General features: G+C 31.6%; 1 protein-coding gene, 1 long non-coding RNA gene and 1 pseudogene across 2 annotated transcripts; 2 read left to right on the top strand and 1 right to left on the bottom strand.

The window, feature by feature from the left end:
- Positions 1-304: 304 nt before the first annotated feature.
- On the bottom strand, positions 305-2,095 carry LOC104723351 (uncharacterized). Its single transcript, XM_010441699.3, has 8 exons — positions 1,848-2,095; positions 1,676-1,754; positions 1,331-1,574; positions 1,169-1,228; positions 1,033-1,071; positions 820-942; positions 643-735; positions 305-541 (listed from the first exon to the last, which is right to left on the bottom strand). Exons 1-8 carry the CDS (start codon positions 1,948-1,950, stop codon positions 365-367), a joined length of 918 nt encoding a protein of 305 aa, XP_010440001.1. The 5' UTR covers positions 1,951-2,095; the 3' UTR covers positions 305-364.
- LOC109127618 (uncharacterized) lies at positions 379-1,008 on the top strand. Its single transcript, XR_002034166.2, has 2 exons — positions 379-681; positions 793-1,008. It is a non-coding gene; the product is annotated as an uncharacterized LOC109127618 (long non-coding RNA).
- Positions 2,096-12,195: 10,100 nt separating the features above from the next.
- On the top strand, positions 12,196-15,280 carry LOC147933930 (uncharacterized; annotated as a pseudogene).
- The last annotated feature ends 1,309 nt before the right edge of the window (positions 15,281-16,589 follow it).

Genomic DNA, 16,589 nt, shown 5'->3' with positions numbered 1-16,589 from the left:
TTTAAAAGATTTTAAATAAAATTAAGTTTTCTTTTCTTTATTTTACATTTTTATTTTTTTAAATTTAATAAATTTATTTTTGACATGTGTTGAAATCTGAATGATACAATTGACACGTGTCACGATCTTATTAATGAGTAATTTTGACATCAAACTTTATATAGTAAGGTCTTTATAGTTTGTTGTCTGGTTGTATTTATGTTTTTCGATGGAATATGTTTTTAAAAAAATTGGAATTCTGAGAATTTTGGGTAAAAAATTGTTTATCTTTTGATATATGATGCGTTTATTTTTATTTCGATGATTTATTTATTTTAGGACGAGGCCTTTTTTATTATTCACGGGTTCAAGATTTTGCAAATGTCTACATTGCCTCGTGTTCAGAAGATAACGTATACTCGTTCTGGAGATAAGGCACAACGTATTCCACAACTTCATCATCCGTTATTTGGATGTGTGCGCCAGGGAGACTAACAAACTTCAATTTTCCAGCAGCATCCAACGTTTTCAGACCAATCCAGTCCTCAGTATATAGCTTTGTCTGTTAGGAAGAACGTTTGAGTTAAGAAGCCAATATTGGGGTTGTCCGATGATCAGGTTAAGAAACTTAATTCGAGAGATGATGATGATGATAAGGTTCACCTTTCGAGGAGGCAGAATAGTTGTGTTATCTCCATCCGGGTAATATCCGAACCAAGAACTTTCTTTAGGAATCAATACATCATCTTTCTCGAACTGTTTTTAGGAAATGGAAATATGAAATTTAATGATGAGCTATATATTTGGGTCAAGGATCATTGGTCTCAGAATGAGAGGTACCATGATGAGGACCAAGTTGTGCAAGCTGGTGAAACGTTCTTTGTAAGTGGAGTTCTTCTCGCCAGGTCTCTCGTTGTTGAGCTTTGGCAAATACTTGGAGTGTTCCAAATACTCTGTTATTTTCTGTAAACCATATAACATTTTTTCCATTGAAGTATTTCATAACAAATGGAAATGATTTGAGGATTAGAAGGATAAGGGTTTAGAGTTTACAGTAGGGATTTTGACAAAATTACTTGGAGCAATAAAGCCCTGCAGAGTCATATAAGTGAGTGTTGTTAATGATGGGTACTAATTATGGTTTAAGGTTCAAGTCCTGATTAGAGAAGAAGAATAAGAGAAGGTTTACTTGAACGTGGTCGTCGTAGACCTGTGAAAAAAATGCCTTCAGGATCTTGCAAAACCAGTTCTGCAAACAGAGAAACCTCATTGTTGTTGTTATTGTGATTGTGATCGTAAAAAAGAATGTGATTGTGCATGGTTGACACACACAGACAAATAGAGAACTCACATTACACCACTCAGGGATTGCGGCGACGCCAGCGTGAGGACCTCCTAAAGATACATAGTTGAAGACTGGTGGAGCATTGTCGCAAAACTCGATTAGGCCTCTAGCGACTAAGTTTCCTTGAGACACTCCAACAATGTTGTAACCATCACTCAGCTCTGGCATCTGTTTGATTTTCTCACAAGCTATGCTCGCTTGTTGCGTAAGCGGCATGAATACGGAATCTTGCTTTCCATTTCCTATTTCACTACAAAGATGTCAAGATGACACAAAAAGAGAGAGACAGACATTGATAAAGTGTTTTTGCAAGATTAGGGATGAAACCAGAAGAAGGAGTTGAGTCGTTACACGCAAGATCCAGTGGAGTAATTGTTAAGGAGCTTTGTCAAGTTTCTCATTTGATCATCGGAGCATCCACCTCCGATTCCTGTTTCAGTCGAATTCATTAGTGTCTTTTATTTCATAATCGATTATTAAAAGAAAAGAAAAAAAAGGTGGAAGAATAAGGATCGTTAAGCACCGTGAAAAAAAACGAAAGGAACCGAGAGTGAAACCGCAATGGAGATGAAGAAGAAGAGAGACAAGGTCACAAGGAGAACACATCGTTGGAGACTCTTCTCCATTGGAGCTAGCTACTCAGCGGAAGAAGATTTCTCTCTTGTAGAAGAGTAATGGGTGAGCGATACGAGACAAGTTTGTATTGTATGGAATGAATTAGTTTCGATCATTTATATAGAAACAAAATGTAAAATATTGCGTTGTATGATTGGCTGTATAGGCTCTACACCAACTAATATTGGGCTAGCTCCATACAAGTTAGTATTTTACAAAAAACATTTATTGCATGTATGTTGGCCTATTCTTTGGACTTATACAACAAGTAGGAGATTTACCCGCAGCCCTGTGCGGGCAAAAACTTTTTTAAAACAACTATTGTCTAATTTTTTTCTGTAGTCAAATGTATCAATAATTCAATTTTTTTTACACTTGTGTGAGCAAATATATTTTTAAAATAGTTCAACTAATTTAACAAAACAAAAAGTAAATTACTTATAATACTAAAAAAAAATTCCAACAAAAATATAAATGGAAAAGAATTAACCAAAAGATTTAATCTTCAATAATAATAAACAGAAGTAGGTTTTCTATTATAAACATAAAGTAACATAGTTAGGGGAGTTACTCGCGAACATACGCGACCAAATGTAATTAACAAAAAGATAATAATATAAATACTTTTTTTTACTTTTTTTACCTTTCACATTTGCAGTATTTACCTAAAATAATAGTATAAATCTCCCATTCTTAGTTTTAGTATTTTGTTGCTTTTTTTTAAAAAAATTTTAAACTAATATACAATAATATAAGGACAATTCTCACAAATAGCACAAACATAAGTTTTATTTCCAAATATAGCACATTATCTTTAAAGTTCCAAATCACACTATACTATTTCAAATTAAACCCTAAATTCTATATACTAAACCCTACTTCTCCAAAAATATATCCTAAATGTAAAATAGAGAACCCAAACCTAAAATTAAATTTAAAAGGAAATATAAAATATTGTAAAAGTGTAAATAGTGTTATTTTTGGAAGTTTCAAAAATTAAACCCTAAATTCTATATACTAAACCCTACTTCTCCAAAAATATATCCTAAATGTAAAATAGAGAACCCAAACCTAAAATTAAATTTAAAAGGAAATATAAAATATTGTAAAAGTGTAAATAGTGTTATTTTTGGAAGTTTCAAAAATTAAACCCTAAATTCTATATACTAAACCCTACTTCTCCAAAAATATATCCTAAATGTAAAATAGAGAACCCAAACCTAAAATTAAATTTAAAAGGAAATATAAAATATTGTAAAAGTGTAAATAGTGTTATTTTTGGAAGTTTCAAAAATTAAACCTTAAACTCTAAATATTATACCTTACCCCCTCTAAAATATATCCTAAATATAAAGTAGAGGACCCAAAAAAAAAAAAAAATACTGAAATTGTGTTAATAAGGCTATTTTTGGAACTTTCAAAATTAAACTCTAAACAATAAATACTAAACCATATCCCCTCTAAAATGAAAAATACTTAGGTTCACTCCTAGGGTGAACCTTCTTATTCACTTTTTCCTTTTCAACCAATCAGAATCTTCTATACATTATCTTGGTTAAAAAAAATAAATCAAAATTAAATTAAAAAGCAAAACAGATTAAGGAAACAAATTTTGTATATTTTTTTTTTAAGAAAAGTTAAATATTGGCTTGGTTTAGATTTTACAATTAGAATGAAAAGATGTATCGGTTTGGGTTTACAAATAAGGTGATTAGGATTTAGATTTTACAATTCAAACAAAATTATATGTCGGTTTGGATTTACAAATGAAGTGGTTAGGGTTTATATTTTACAATTAAAACGAAATTATATGTCAGTTTGGATTTACAAATGAGATGGTAGATTTAGATTTTACAATTAGAACGAAATTTTATGTCGATTTGGGTTTACAAATGAGATGGTTAGGATTTAGATTTTACAATTAGAATGAAATTATATGTTGGTTTGGGTTTACAAATGAGATGGATAGGGTTTAGATTTTACAATTATAATGAAATTATATATCGGTTTGAGTTTATAAATAAGCGGTTTAAGTTTTTAATTTTATAATAATATATACAGATTTTGTTTTCTTATTTTATAAAGAGGTGAATGAATAGGTTCTTAAATGTATTATGACGTGTTAGATTCTTATTGGCTAAAATAAGGAAAAGTGAACAAATGGGTTCACCTTAGGAGTGAACCCAAGAATTGTTCCTCTAAAATGAAAAATACTTGAACAATTCTTGGGTTCACTCCTAAGGTGAACCCCTTTGTTCACTTCTCCTTGCTTTAGCCAATAAGAATCTGACATGTAATAATACATTTAAGAACATATTCATTCACAGACAATACTTGGGTTCACCCCTAGAGGTGAACCACTTCATTCACCCTCTTAGTAAATAAGGAAATTAAATCTGTATACATTATTATAGAATTAAAAACTTAAACCACTCTTTTATAAACCCAAAACGATATATAATTTCATCCTAATTGTAAAATCTAAACCTTAACCATCACATTTGTAAACCCAAAACGACATATAATTCCATTCTAATCATAAAATCTAAACCCTAACCATCTCATTTATAAACCCAAACCGACATATAATTTTGTTCTAATTATAAAATCTAAACCCTAACCATCTCATTTGTAAACCCAAACCGACATATAATTTCATTTTAATTGTAAAATCTAAACCCTAACCACCTCATTTGTAAACCCAAACCGACATATAATTTCATTTTAATTGTAAAATCTAAACCCTAATTCTCACTTATAAACCCAAACCGATATATAATCTCGTTTAATTGTAAAATCTAAACCAAGCGAATATTTAATTTTTCTTAAATAAAAGTATACAGAAATTGTTTCCTTAATTTTTTTTGATTTTTAATTTAATTTTGATTTATTTTTTAAATGAAATATTAGATGGAACATTCTGATTGGTTGAGAGATGAGGGGTGAATACAAAGGTTCACCCCTAGGGGTGAACCTAAGTATTTTTCTTCATTCACCTCCTTATAGAATAAGGAAACACAATCTGTATACATTATTATACAATTAAAAACTTAAACCGCTTATTTATAAACCTAAACCGATATATAATTTCATTCTAATTGTAAAATCTAAACCCTAACCATCTCATTTGTAAACCCAAACCGACATATAATTTCGTTCTAATTGTAAAATCTAAACCCTAACCATCTCATTTGTAAACCCAAACCGACATATAATTTTGTTTTAATTGTAAAATCTAAACCCTAACCAATTCATTTGTAAACCCAAACCGACATATAATTTCATTTTAATTGTAAAATCTAAACCCTAACCACTTCATTTGTAAACCCAAACTGACATATAATTTTGATTGAATTGTAAAATCTAAACCAAGCCAATATTTAATCTTCCTTAAAAAAATTATACATAATTTGTTTCCTTAATCTGTTTTGCTTTTTAATTTAATTTTGATTTTTTTTAAATAAAATAATGTATAGAAGATTCTGATTGGTTGAAAAGGAAGAAGTGAACAAGAAGGTTCACCCTAGGAGTGAACCTTTGTATTCACCCTCTCACCTCCAAACCAATCAGAATGTTCTATCTAATATTTTATTTAAAATATAAATGAAAATTAAATTAACAAGCAAAACAAATTAAGGAAACAAATTCTGTATACTTTTATTTAAGGAAAATTAAATATTGGTTTGGTTTAGATTTTACAATTAAACGAAGTTATATATCGGTTTGGGTATATAAATGAGAATTAGGGTTTAAATTTTACAATTAAAACGAAACTATAAGTCGGTTTGGGTTTACAAATGAGGTGGTTAGGGTTTAGATTTCACAATTAGAACAAAATTATATGTCGGTTTGGGTTTACAAATGAGGTGGTTAGGGTTTAGATTTTACAATTAGTACAAAATTATATGTCGGTTTGGGTTTGCAAATGAGATGGTTAGGGTTTAGATTTTACAATTAGAATGAAATTATATGTCGGTTTGGGTTTGTGAGATGGTTAGGGTTTAGATTTTACAATTAGAACAAAATTATATATCGGTTTGGATATAATTAAAATGAAATTATATATCGGTTTGAGTTTATAAAAGAACGGTTTAAGTTTTTAATTTTATAATAATGTATACAAATTTTATTTCCTTATTTTAGGAGGGGGGTGAATGAAGAAGTTCACCCCTAGGGGTGAACCCAAGTAATGTTCCTCTAAAATATACCATAAATGTACAGTAGAGAATCTAAATATTTAAAAAAACAATTTTAATGTCATCTCCATCTTCGACCATCCCCGGTGTCATTTCCATCACCAAAGATGAATCTCATTTTTGATATATAAAAAAACACATATGGTTTATGACCGGTAGAGCTAAAACACGATTAAAAAAAATACAAATCAGTAAAACAATATTGATATTTAAAAAAAAATATAACTGCAATAGGCAATTCAATTCACGAAAGCACGAAAGCATATCAATATCATCTCAGCATGGAAAAACAATCAAAATCACATGATAGTAAATCTCATTCCTTAGAATCAAAATAATATACAAAAAATACATATATATATATATATATATATATATACTACCAAAACTATATGTTTAGGCGTAACAAATCTGACTTCTAATGTTGTGATTGAATGCCTCTTTATTGATAGCTTAGTATCCAAGTCAAACCTTCATAATTATCTATAGAAATTTAACATTTTTAAAAATAGAACTTTTTCGAAACAAAATATTTTAGTATTTATTTCCATTTTTTAATAATTTTAAATGAGATACGATTATTTTATTTCTGATTTTTTTTCTAATTTTCGTTTATAAAAAAATAATTCATTTTTTAAAAAATTTTATTTTAAAAAGTGAAAGAATAATTATTCTTTAAAATTATTCGTTTTTATTTTCAATATAAATATATTTTTAGTTGTTTTATTTGATCATTCTCCTAATTATAATCGTCATGACCTTTTGTCTTATTTGAGTCTTTGATCAGTCTCCAGAGGAATATCTCTGTTTTTTTGCAGCTACCCTATAAGGTTTCTTCAAGATCACAAAAGATTGTGTCATATCTTCAAACTAAATGGATATTTGTAGTATATTCCTCTGGAGATTTTCAGTTCTTTCTATCCAAATCAAAACTTCATAATTCTCTATAGAAATTTAAAATTTTAAAAAATAGAATTTTTTTGAAACAAATATTTACAATAGATTCTAGTATTTATTTTCCATTTTTAAAAAATTTTATATGGGATATGAATATTTGATTTCTGATTTTTTTTTTCTAATTTTCGTATTAAAAAAAAATATATTTAACAAAATTTAGTTTTAAAAGTGAAAAAATATTCTCTAGAAATTTAACATCTTAAAAAACAGAGATATTCTCAAAGAAATGTTTGCAATATATTATAGTATTTATTTTGTATTACTTTTAAATTTTAAATGATGATATAAAATTTAGATTTATGAGTTTTTTAATAAACAAAATGAGAAATTTACAATTAATTACATATTATTATCTATCTAAAGCAATTTCAAATACACAATAATTATAAATTGTTAAATAATTTTGAAAAACCTCTGAGATATGAAGTCCTGAATTTAATTCATATTCCATTCTTCTTCTTTCTATCAATTCAAGAGAAAAACAAATATTTGTCACAAATATTTTGATTCATTATTTTGGTTGTTTACTTTTTCATATTTAAATGAAATGTTTTATTGATTTTGTAAATTTGCACTGCTTGAAGCATGGTAATTCTAATATAATGTTCTTCTTTCTATCAATTGAAGAGGAAAAAAAATATTAGTCACAAACGTTTTATTATAATAAAAATTAACACAACCATAATTAAAATTCTTTCTTCTTTCTATTTATTTAAAAGAAAAAAAATTATTAGACACAAACATTATATTATTATTCAAAAAAGCAAACAAAATTATAATTTAAACTATTTGTAAACAGAAGAAAATCAAACTTTTAGAAATTACTAAAAAATTTCCATTAGAAGAATCTACCATGGTTTTCTGCAACTATAACCATTACAAAAAATCGTTAGAATCAATAGTATTTTAAAAAAATAAGTATTTGGGTTAGCAAAGATTAATACGTAAATTTTGTTAAATTCAATTTTGTAGATCCACAATTATGATCATCCTGAAAATTATATTTGAAAGGAAAAGATTTATTATGCACAAACATTATATTTTCGAGAAAAGGACAGAAAAATTATAGTATTATTAAATATAAATAGAATTATAATTTAAATTGTAAAAAGAAAGAAATCCAAATTTTTAGAAAATTACCATAATTTTTTTATGAATAGAATCCACCATAGTTTTCTGCAACTATAATCAATACAAAAAATATTAGCAATAATATTATTTTAAAAATTAAAGTTTCGGGTTAGCAAAAATTAATACCTGAATTTCATTATATTCAATTTTGTAGATCCACAATTATGATCAATGATCATCCATGAATTCAACTGTAACAAAAAAAATATGTTACATATAAGAGTTTATTTCAAATTACTAAACTACAAAACAAAATATAGAAAATAATACAACATAAATATTTTAAAAGATGGAGAAACTATAGACAAAGTCTAAGATTGCTTGATCTTGCTTTCCAAACAACCACTACAAAAAAGCATAAAAATTAGAATCTGATGAATCATATAAACCAAAAGTTGTCTTTGCTCCTTTGCTTGTAGGAAAAAAATCATGTTTAACCAAGAAAATAAAATTAAATAACAATCACCACCAGAGAAAAAATAAAAAACAAATAAACACAATTAAACAGTACAAAATGAGTAAACTTGAAGGAGATTTTGCTTGCTTCATCAACTCATTCGTCCAATCTTGTTTTTGATATACAAAAAAACACCCATGGTCCATGATAGGTAGACATAAAACACAATCAAACAGTACAAAATGAGTAAAACTTTCGATATGATTCAACATAATAATTAAAATTTATAGCAGCATGAAATTTAATTCATGCAAAGCACCAAAGCATATCGATAGTACATCAATATTAAAAAAAAATCAAAATCATACAATAGTAAAGTTGATTCAGTAGAACCAAAATAATACCAAAAAAAAAAATTATACTCTCAAAACTATATGTTTAGCTTAATGAATCCGACTTCTACTGTTTTGGCTGAGCCTCTCTCTCTCTCTCTCTCTCTCTATATATATATATATATATATATAGCTTCGTCATAATTATCTTTACCATTTTAATATATAAAAAAACAGAAATTTTCTTTAAACGAATATTCGTAATATATTCTAATATTTATCTTCAATTTTTCTAAAGAGTGATATTTCATATAGATATATTAGATTTCCAATTTTATAAAACAAATTTCGTTTTTTATTGGGGCAATTGCATTTTGTATACCTTTATTTGGCCTTGAATGCAATAGTAGACCCCATATTCGATATTTGAGAAACATAACCACTAAGGGTACTGAAATTACAGCTGACTCCCTTACGACCAAACAAAAAACACAAGCCAAAATGACAGATGTAACCCGGAGGAAGTCTGCAATAGATTTCTTCAAGGTAGATTACAAATTAACGTCAACTAGAAGACATAACAATTGGTCTACTCCTTAATTATAGTTTAAATTTTAATTAAAAATATTATAAAAAATAAATTGATAAACCTATTGACCAAATAATAACCACATAGACTTTCTGCATTGGAATAAAATAAATTTACCTATAAACGAGTCAAATTAAGGGAGGAAAGGCTGATTAGGTTAAAATTATATGATTTAGGGTTTTGCTTAAGTAGACTTCTCTGTAGACTATTCGTGGTTGACTTTGTTATGCCATCAACTATTAATATTATATTAATACCGATAATTTAACCAAACCGATAGCTGAACCTAACCGAATGCGTACCGATTCCTTGTTTTTAACTTAACCGGATAATTTAACAATATATATACTTCTTTCTGTAGGTCAAACATAGTTTTTACTTGATCTCTCTCTCTCCAAAATTTATCTCTCAAAAATTCTGATATTGTTGTTCTCGGAAATTCAGATTGTATTCTCATCATTTCTCTTCTTCGAATCTCAAGAACATCTCAGATAAGTATTTCTTGGTTTATCGTCGGCGATTTGCTTATGTAACGCTGTAGCTATTTTTGTTCGTAAATATATATGTTCTCATCGTTTTTTGTTCATTTTGCACACAGATATGGGGTTACACAGCTACACTCAGCCCTCTTCTAGTTCTTTGCAAGTATGGAGTGAAGGTCCACCCGAAATAAACTTTTTTGGCCTGACAGTTGGAATTCCTGACAAATAATTCTGCGGAAGGGAAACCGTTATGAAATATTCCACCACAACCGACAATCCTGGAAGAATTTTGATTGGATGCAATAACCATGAGGTTGTTAGATTGTCTAGTGGTTTATTTGTTGGTATAATTATTATTTGAGTATAGATAATATTCTTATGGTATATTTATTTCTATGGTACGGTATAGGATGGAGATGACCATATTATGAAATGGTGGGATGAGGCTATTATGCAAGAAATTCAGGCAATGAGAGGTGGACTTGCTGACCAAAGCGATTCTATTACAGCCATCCAGGAAAATGAGGAAATGCTATGGGTTCAGCATGAGCTAGACAAGGTGAAATATCAGATGAAAGAATTACGTCTATCAGTTCGTCGTGTAAGGGGGGTGGTCGAGAATGTCTTAATCGCCAGTATAATCCTCATTGTTGTATTAATCTCTTTGGTTTCGTAGATCTTTCAATTAAGTTCTAAAATCTGTGAACCTTTCTTCATCGTGTCTATTTGTTTGAATGGAGTATTTATGTCTTATAATCTGTGAACTTGCTTCAGTTTCTGTAATATTTGGTTGAGTTCGTTGATTTCAATTACAGTTGACTAATACAGTAGACTGATAACTGTTTACGTATTGTCGGAAAAATTAAGATTATGAAGTCTACTCCTTAATCTGTGTAAAGAAGTCAGGCGATGAAGTCTGCTTGTTGTTTTTTTCGACGCGACGGTTTGCCTTATTAATTAATTATATGTAACTGTTCATTGCAACCGCTTCGTCTCGTCTATATAACCCAAGTACTGGGCCTTATGATTATTTTAAAACTGCAACCAAAAAAGTTATCAGTAAATCATTTCTCTTCTCTTAAAAAATAGTACTTCATCCTCACGATAGAGAATGGGTGATTGAAAGTCTTTCAGTTTCATTGGAACAGTCAATATAAATCATCAAAGCCAAGAGGAATTGGAGACTGTTCACGGTTGGAAAGTCTCTATATCACTTCGTTTTATTTAACTAGTGTAGAATTCTAACATTCACGGTTGTGTAATTATTAGAAAGTTTCTATTGAACTTCATCGAAGTTAACGATGTATTAATTTGGTTGATTAGATAGATTTGCATAGAAACTGGTTCTTTGAAGTTAAGTGAACAAATACCATAGTAACGGGTTCTTCTTGATAAGTCTACTAGATAGTACAAGTTTTAATTTGATTTGATGGGTTTGCAAATTAAAGTACGTTTCAGTTTCCCAGGAAGAATTCTTCTTGATAAGTCTACTAGATAGTACAAGTTTTAATTTGATTTGATGGGTTTGCAGACGGTTTAGTTTCCCATGGAGAAGTCTGCCAGAGAAGTCGTCAACATAATCATTACAAGGTATAAATTGATTTGACGTTAGTTGGCGGTAATATTATATTTGTTTAATTTACCGATAAGCGGGAATTGGTTTACCGATAAACGGGATCCGGTTTTAATTGGGTTCTTTATAATTTTTCCGAAACTGTTTCGAATAAAACGGTTTTGGTTTTATAAAACCGTGATTATTAAAATTATTATAATTTTATACAACCTAAAAACCGAGATAACAATATTTGTTATCTCTAATTCCGTCTTGGTCATTTTCTTGTCAACTTTCCTCTTCCGCTTATCTATTTCGCTTATCAATAACGGTTGATTTTCCCATTACTTTTTGTGTTAAACTTGAATCTCTATCTTTCGGATTGTCTTTTTGTTTACTTCGCTTAACGTTTTTGTACCAGATCTCGCTCTTCAACCCCGCCACTTCATCTTCGCCGCTACGTCTTCGCCGCTGTTTCATATTCGATTAAACTAAAGGCTGACTTCTTTTTCAAATCGATTGTAGACTTCCTTTTCAATTCAATTGTAGACTAATCGTATTTGTCTTCTTCTATCTCAATCCCCCGCCAAACCTAATCTTATTTTGCCTTATTTTGCAGAATGGAGGAGGCGAACAATCTAAAATTTCCTCGGAGGTTTTTCACGAAGGGTGAGGAGCCGTTTCCGTGTAAAAGCATCAGCTATTACAGCAACGATACAAAGCTGTTTGATGAACTGTACGAAGCTCTCGCAGAAGATGAATGGGATGAGATTCGTAACTCTCGACTGGGTGTCTTCTTACAGTTCAACCGTCTCAAATTCGAATGGGCTTCCAGACTGGTTCACTATATGCTCAGCTTTCAGCTAGTCTGCAACAAAAAGTACGAGATATGGAGTCTGGTTGGGTCTAACCCATTAAGATTTTCTTTGAATGAGTTTGAAGCCATCACTGGACTTAACTGTGAAGATGTCGAGTCCTTGGAGCAACCACATGTTGATGTTACATACGAGGTGGAAGAGTTTTGAGAGAAGCTTGGAGTCAGTTTAGACATCGGTCCGAATATTGATCAACTCGTTGCAGCATGTAAGAACGCTTACGACTGGGATAGAGTAGATCGTCTTAGGTTGGGTTATCTAGCCATCTATGTTGGGTTTATAGAAGCTAAAAAATCCTCAATACCCACCCGTCTAAATATGGCTAGGCTAGTCATGGATTTAGATGCATTTCTTGATTATCCTTGGGGAAGAGTTGATTTCAAGAACCTCATCCAATCTGTGAAAGAGAAGGACATTAACAAGAGTTACCATATAGACGGATTTGTCGAACTTCTGCAGATTTGGGTATACAAATCTATGCCGGATTTTGGTAAGGAATTTGGCGATCCGTTGCCTAATAAACCAACTCCACCGTTGCTTGCTTACCGCGGTTCCCACGGTCGGAAATATGTCAAAGAGGGCATTCTAAGACAGGTACGCATATCAATCTATCTACTATATTAGATTTGTTTATTAGCAAGACTGTTAGTGTTGGATTTGAAAAACTGTTTTATATCAATTGTAGACTCGTTTCAATCACTTCAAGACCATTGGTGGCATGAGTAGCCCTGTTTGGGAAGAGGATGAAGCAGATGACAAAATTGATAACATTATGAAAGCATTGACTGGGGATTTTGGTCCATGGAAGTGGGGGAGAGGCTTGTGGGAGACGGACGGTATTCATGAATCCAACAGTTCGAAGATGAAGGTGGAGGAAAAGGGTGAGAAGAAGAGAGCCGGTACATTTGATGAACCAAGTGGGAAGAGGCACTGTCCAGGTACTTCAACAGCCTTGGATATCAATATCTTGGATTCCCTTAAAGATGAGCTCGGCATGTGGGGAGCAGCTCTGATTCAAGAGATGAAGGACGGATTCAGCAGTTGCGATTTGAAGTTTGACATGCTGAATAAGAAGGTTGAAAGCCTGGCTTCGGATCTTTCCAAAATGAAGGGAGATGTAACTGGTACGTCAGATGTCGATACCAACCCAAAGGAACAGAAGGCTCCTGAAGATACTGCTGAAGAGGAAGAGCCTATCACTCAAAAATCCACGGATATGGTTAGTTCTGAACACTTGAAAATTCCTACTACAATTACTCACAGACACAATACCAGGTACAAGACGAAGAAAAAATAGACTTGTAAAAGTTGTCAACTTCGCAGACAAAAAGTCAAGTGTATTAGTTAGACTTCATTATGTGAAGTAGACTTCAAGTTGTTGTATTTGTTTGTTTTATTCGAGACTTTTAAACATATGCCGCGACTTTAATTTTATTTGTTTACATCAATGATCATGTAACTTTTAAATCAGAATTTGTAGACCCTGAACCCTTCTCCATCTGTTCCTCGTACAGATAAGAAGGTGCCAAAGGTGGGCAGATCTGAATCATCTGACACTGATTCAGACGCACCTGTGTTCCTTCGCACAGAAATCCCAACAGCAGCCGACTACACCGCCAGAGCTAAGAAGCAAAAATCACGGGTTGAAGCTGCTATGCTTGTGGCACAAGGTAAGGCTGAAAGGGTTAAAAGATTGGCGTCAAGTCAGCGTTCTCCTTTCGTTGGTGATAACACAACCAAGACTATCATGTGTGGTAAGTCAAATACGTCAGCATACAATCCTTTTGATAAAGCAGACAAGGAGATTAAGAAGGTTTTGCTTGAATTCTTAAAGAAAGATCTGTAAGTATACTACCTTTTATGTTATGTTTCAAAATTCCACGTTTCGAGACTCTTGTAACTTATATGTTTCCAAACCATTACTCATCCGCAGGACGTACAGAAACAAGGTTCCAGACAAATCCCGATGTTGTCGTTGGTGGTACGAACTGTAGACAAGAACAATGTGGCTACGAGATTCGGTAAGTCTACTAGTAAACTTCTTGTAAGATTTATGTTGACAGTCTTCAATACTATTTAACTTCGTTTTTAAATCCATGTGATTATCCAGCACTTGGATGCGGGTTTGAATCTACTGAGACATCGATACACATAACATCCTGAGAGGTTTAGATCGAATAGAGTTGCCTTCCTAGATGCTATGTTCACTCATCTGTGGACGACGAAGTACTTTGACTTTGTCAAATCTGAGCCGAATGCTGATGGATCTGGAAAACTTCTGCCGGCCGGTTCCTTCAGCTACCACGCAGGTGAGTATCCACCATATGCTCTATCTAACAAACAGTGGGGTCTGGAAGTGGACGACTTGTACGCGCCGTTAAACATTAAATCTCAGCATTGAGTTGCTTTGTGGATATCGATTCCAATGAGACACATCGTGGTCTGGTACAACATTCCCAGTTGTTCAACCGATGATGAGCTTGCGACTGCAGTTCAGCCGATAGCTGTGATGGTCCCGTATGTGTTGCGGGAGTTAACCAGTCATGACTACAAACCGATGTACTCGTACGAGAAGTTCACCCACGAGCGTGTCACAATGGAAGTGCCTCTGAATAAGAAGCCTGGTGACTGTGGTGTTTTTACATTAAAGTACATAGAATGTCATGCACTCGGACTACTGTTTCCTTCTACATTGTGCGACGCAAACATCACATGGATAAGGGAGAAGCTGGCTTGTGACTTATTTCACGAGATTGAGTGTCGTGGACCAAATGAGCAGAATTACACCGAAGACTTTGGGCTCTATGATCCTCCCCCAATTCGAGACTAACTAAGAACTTGTTTCCATAATTTAAAGTGCTTTTTAATTATGTATGTCTTATGTATGACTTATTAGGATGATGTTTTTTTCTGTTGGGGGATCTTGTTATTTTGTGGGTGGGATATATCTTGATTAACTCTGATGATGGGCGGTATCCATATATTTTTTGGTGGGATCCTCCTTATTAACTCTAATGTTGTCGGATTATTGTTCTTGTTCTTCTAGTTATATTCTTCTAATTTTTCTTCTCCACGGTCTCTCACTCCTCAAACCAAAAAACGAAACAATTGTATCTCTTTTAACTTTGGTCCCTCACCAAACATGTCCCTCACCTAACATCTCAATACTAAAACAGTGGTTCATCCTTTTGTCCACAATTAATGTCAACAAAGTGTTTTTTTACAAAGTGCTTTTTTACCTGCTCTCCCGCCGATACTCTCTCTCTTCTGCTGTCTGCAACCGAGAAACAACATAAAATAATATAAATGTGGCAGATTTAGAAAGTTTTTCGGGGAATGTGGTACATTTAAAAATTAATAAAATAATACAGAAAGAGAGAGAAAAAGAGATAACCAATGCTTAAGGTACTTGTGGAAGAATCGTTGCTCTGCTTATTTTTACACTTGTCTGTTTCTCATTAGTTAGTTATTAAAATATTAATTACTTGTAGTCTTCTCTAAAAAATAGCGTACAATGAAAGCTTAGTAGACATCTGACTGAAGTTAACTTGTATACTTCTTTTCGGTCTTGTTGTCCAATAAGCATGTAGAGTTTTTTTTCTCGTAGTTATATTTTTTGTTTAACTCTGATGAAGGGCTGCTATCCATATATTTTTTGTGGGATCCTCTTTATTACTCTAATGTAAACGAATTACTTTTCTTTTTCTACTATTACGAAATAGATATCCATTAGGTCATCTCCTCTAAGGTTACTTCCTCAGATTTTTTTTACTAAAAATTAATAAAATAATTCAGAAAGAGAGAGAAAGAGAGATGACCGATGCTTAAGGTACTTGTGGAAGAATCGTTGCTCTGCTTATTTTTACACTTGTCTGTTTCTCATTAGTTAGTTATTAAAATATTAATTACGTGTAGTCTTCTTTAAACAATAACGTACAGCGAAAGCTTAGTAAACATCTGACTGAAGTTAACTTAGAGTTGACCAATAGAAATAAAAATAGGTTTTTATTTAGGCATGTATAGTTGAAAATAGAAAATAGAAATAGGTACTCAGTATGCATACATTAAGTAAAAAAATAAAATATAAATAGGAGTTTGGGTGATGCAACTAATCGTCGAAATGGACATGAAGTTTGCCC

This window comes from Camelina sativa, chromosome 11, assembly GCF_030686135.1.
Source record: "Camelina sativa cultivar CO46 ecotype springtype chromosome 11, ASM3068613v1".
NCBI lineage: Eukaryota > Viridiplantae > Streptophyta > Magnoliopsida > Brassicales > Brassicaceae > Camelina > Camelina sativa.
The sequence above is the reverse complement of the archived record's forward strand: the minus strand, read 5'-3'. Positions and strand labels throughout refer to the sequence as shown.

Coding starts and splice junctions, on each gene's coding strand:
- LOC104723351 (XM_010441699.3), bottom strand. CDS start 1,950: ATGGAGAAGAGTCTCCAACGATGTGTTCTCCTTGTGACCTTGTCTCTC. Junction 1,575..1,675: donor TACTCCACTGGATCTTGCGT/GTAACGACTCAA, acceptor ACATCTTTGTAG/TGAAATAGGAAATGGAAAGC. Junction 1,072..1,168: donor TCTACGACGACCACGTTCAA/GTAAACCTTCTC, acceptor ATGACTCTGCAG/GGCTTTATTGCTCCAAGTAA.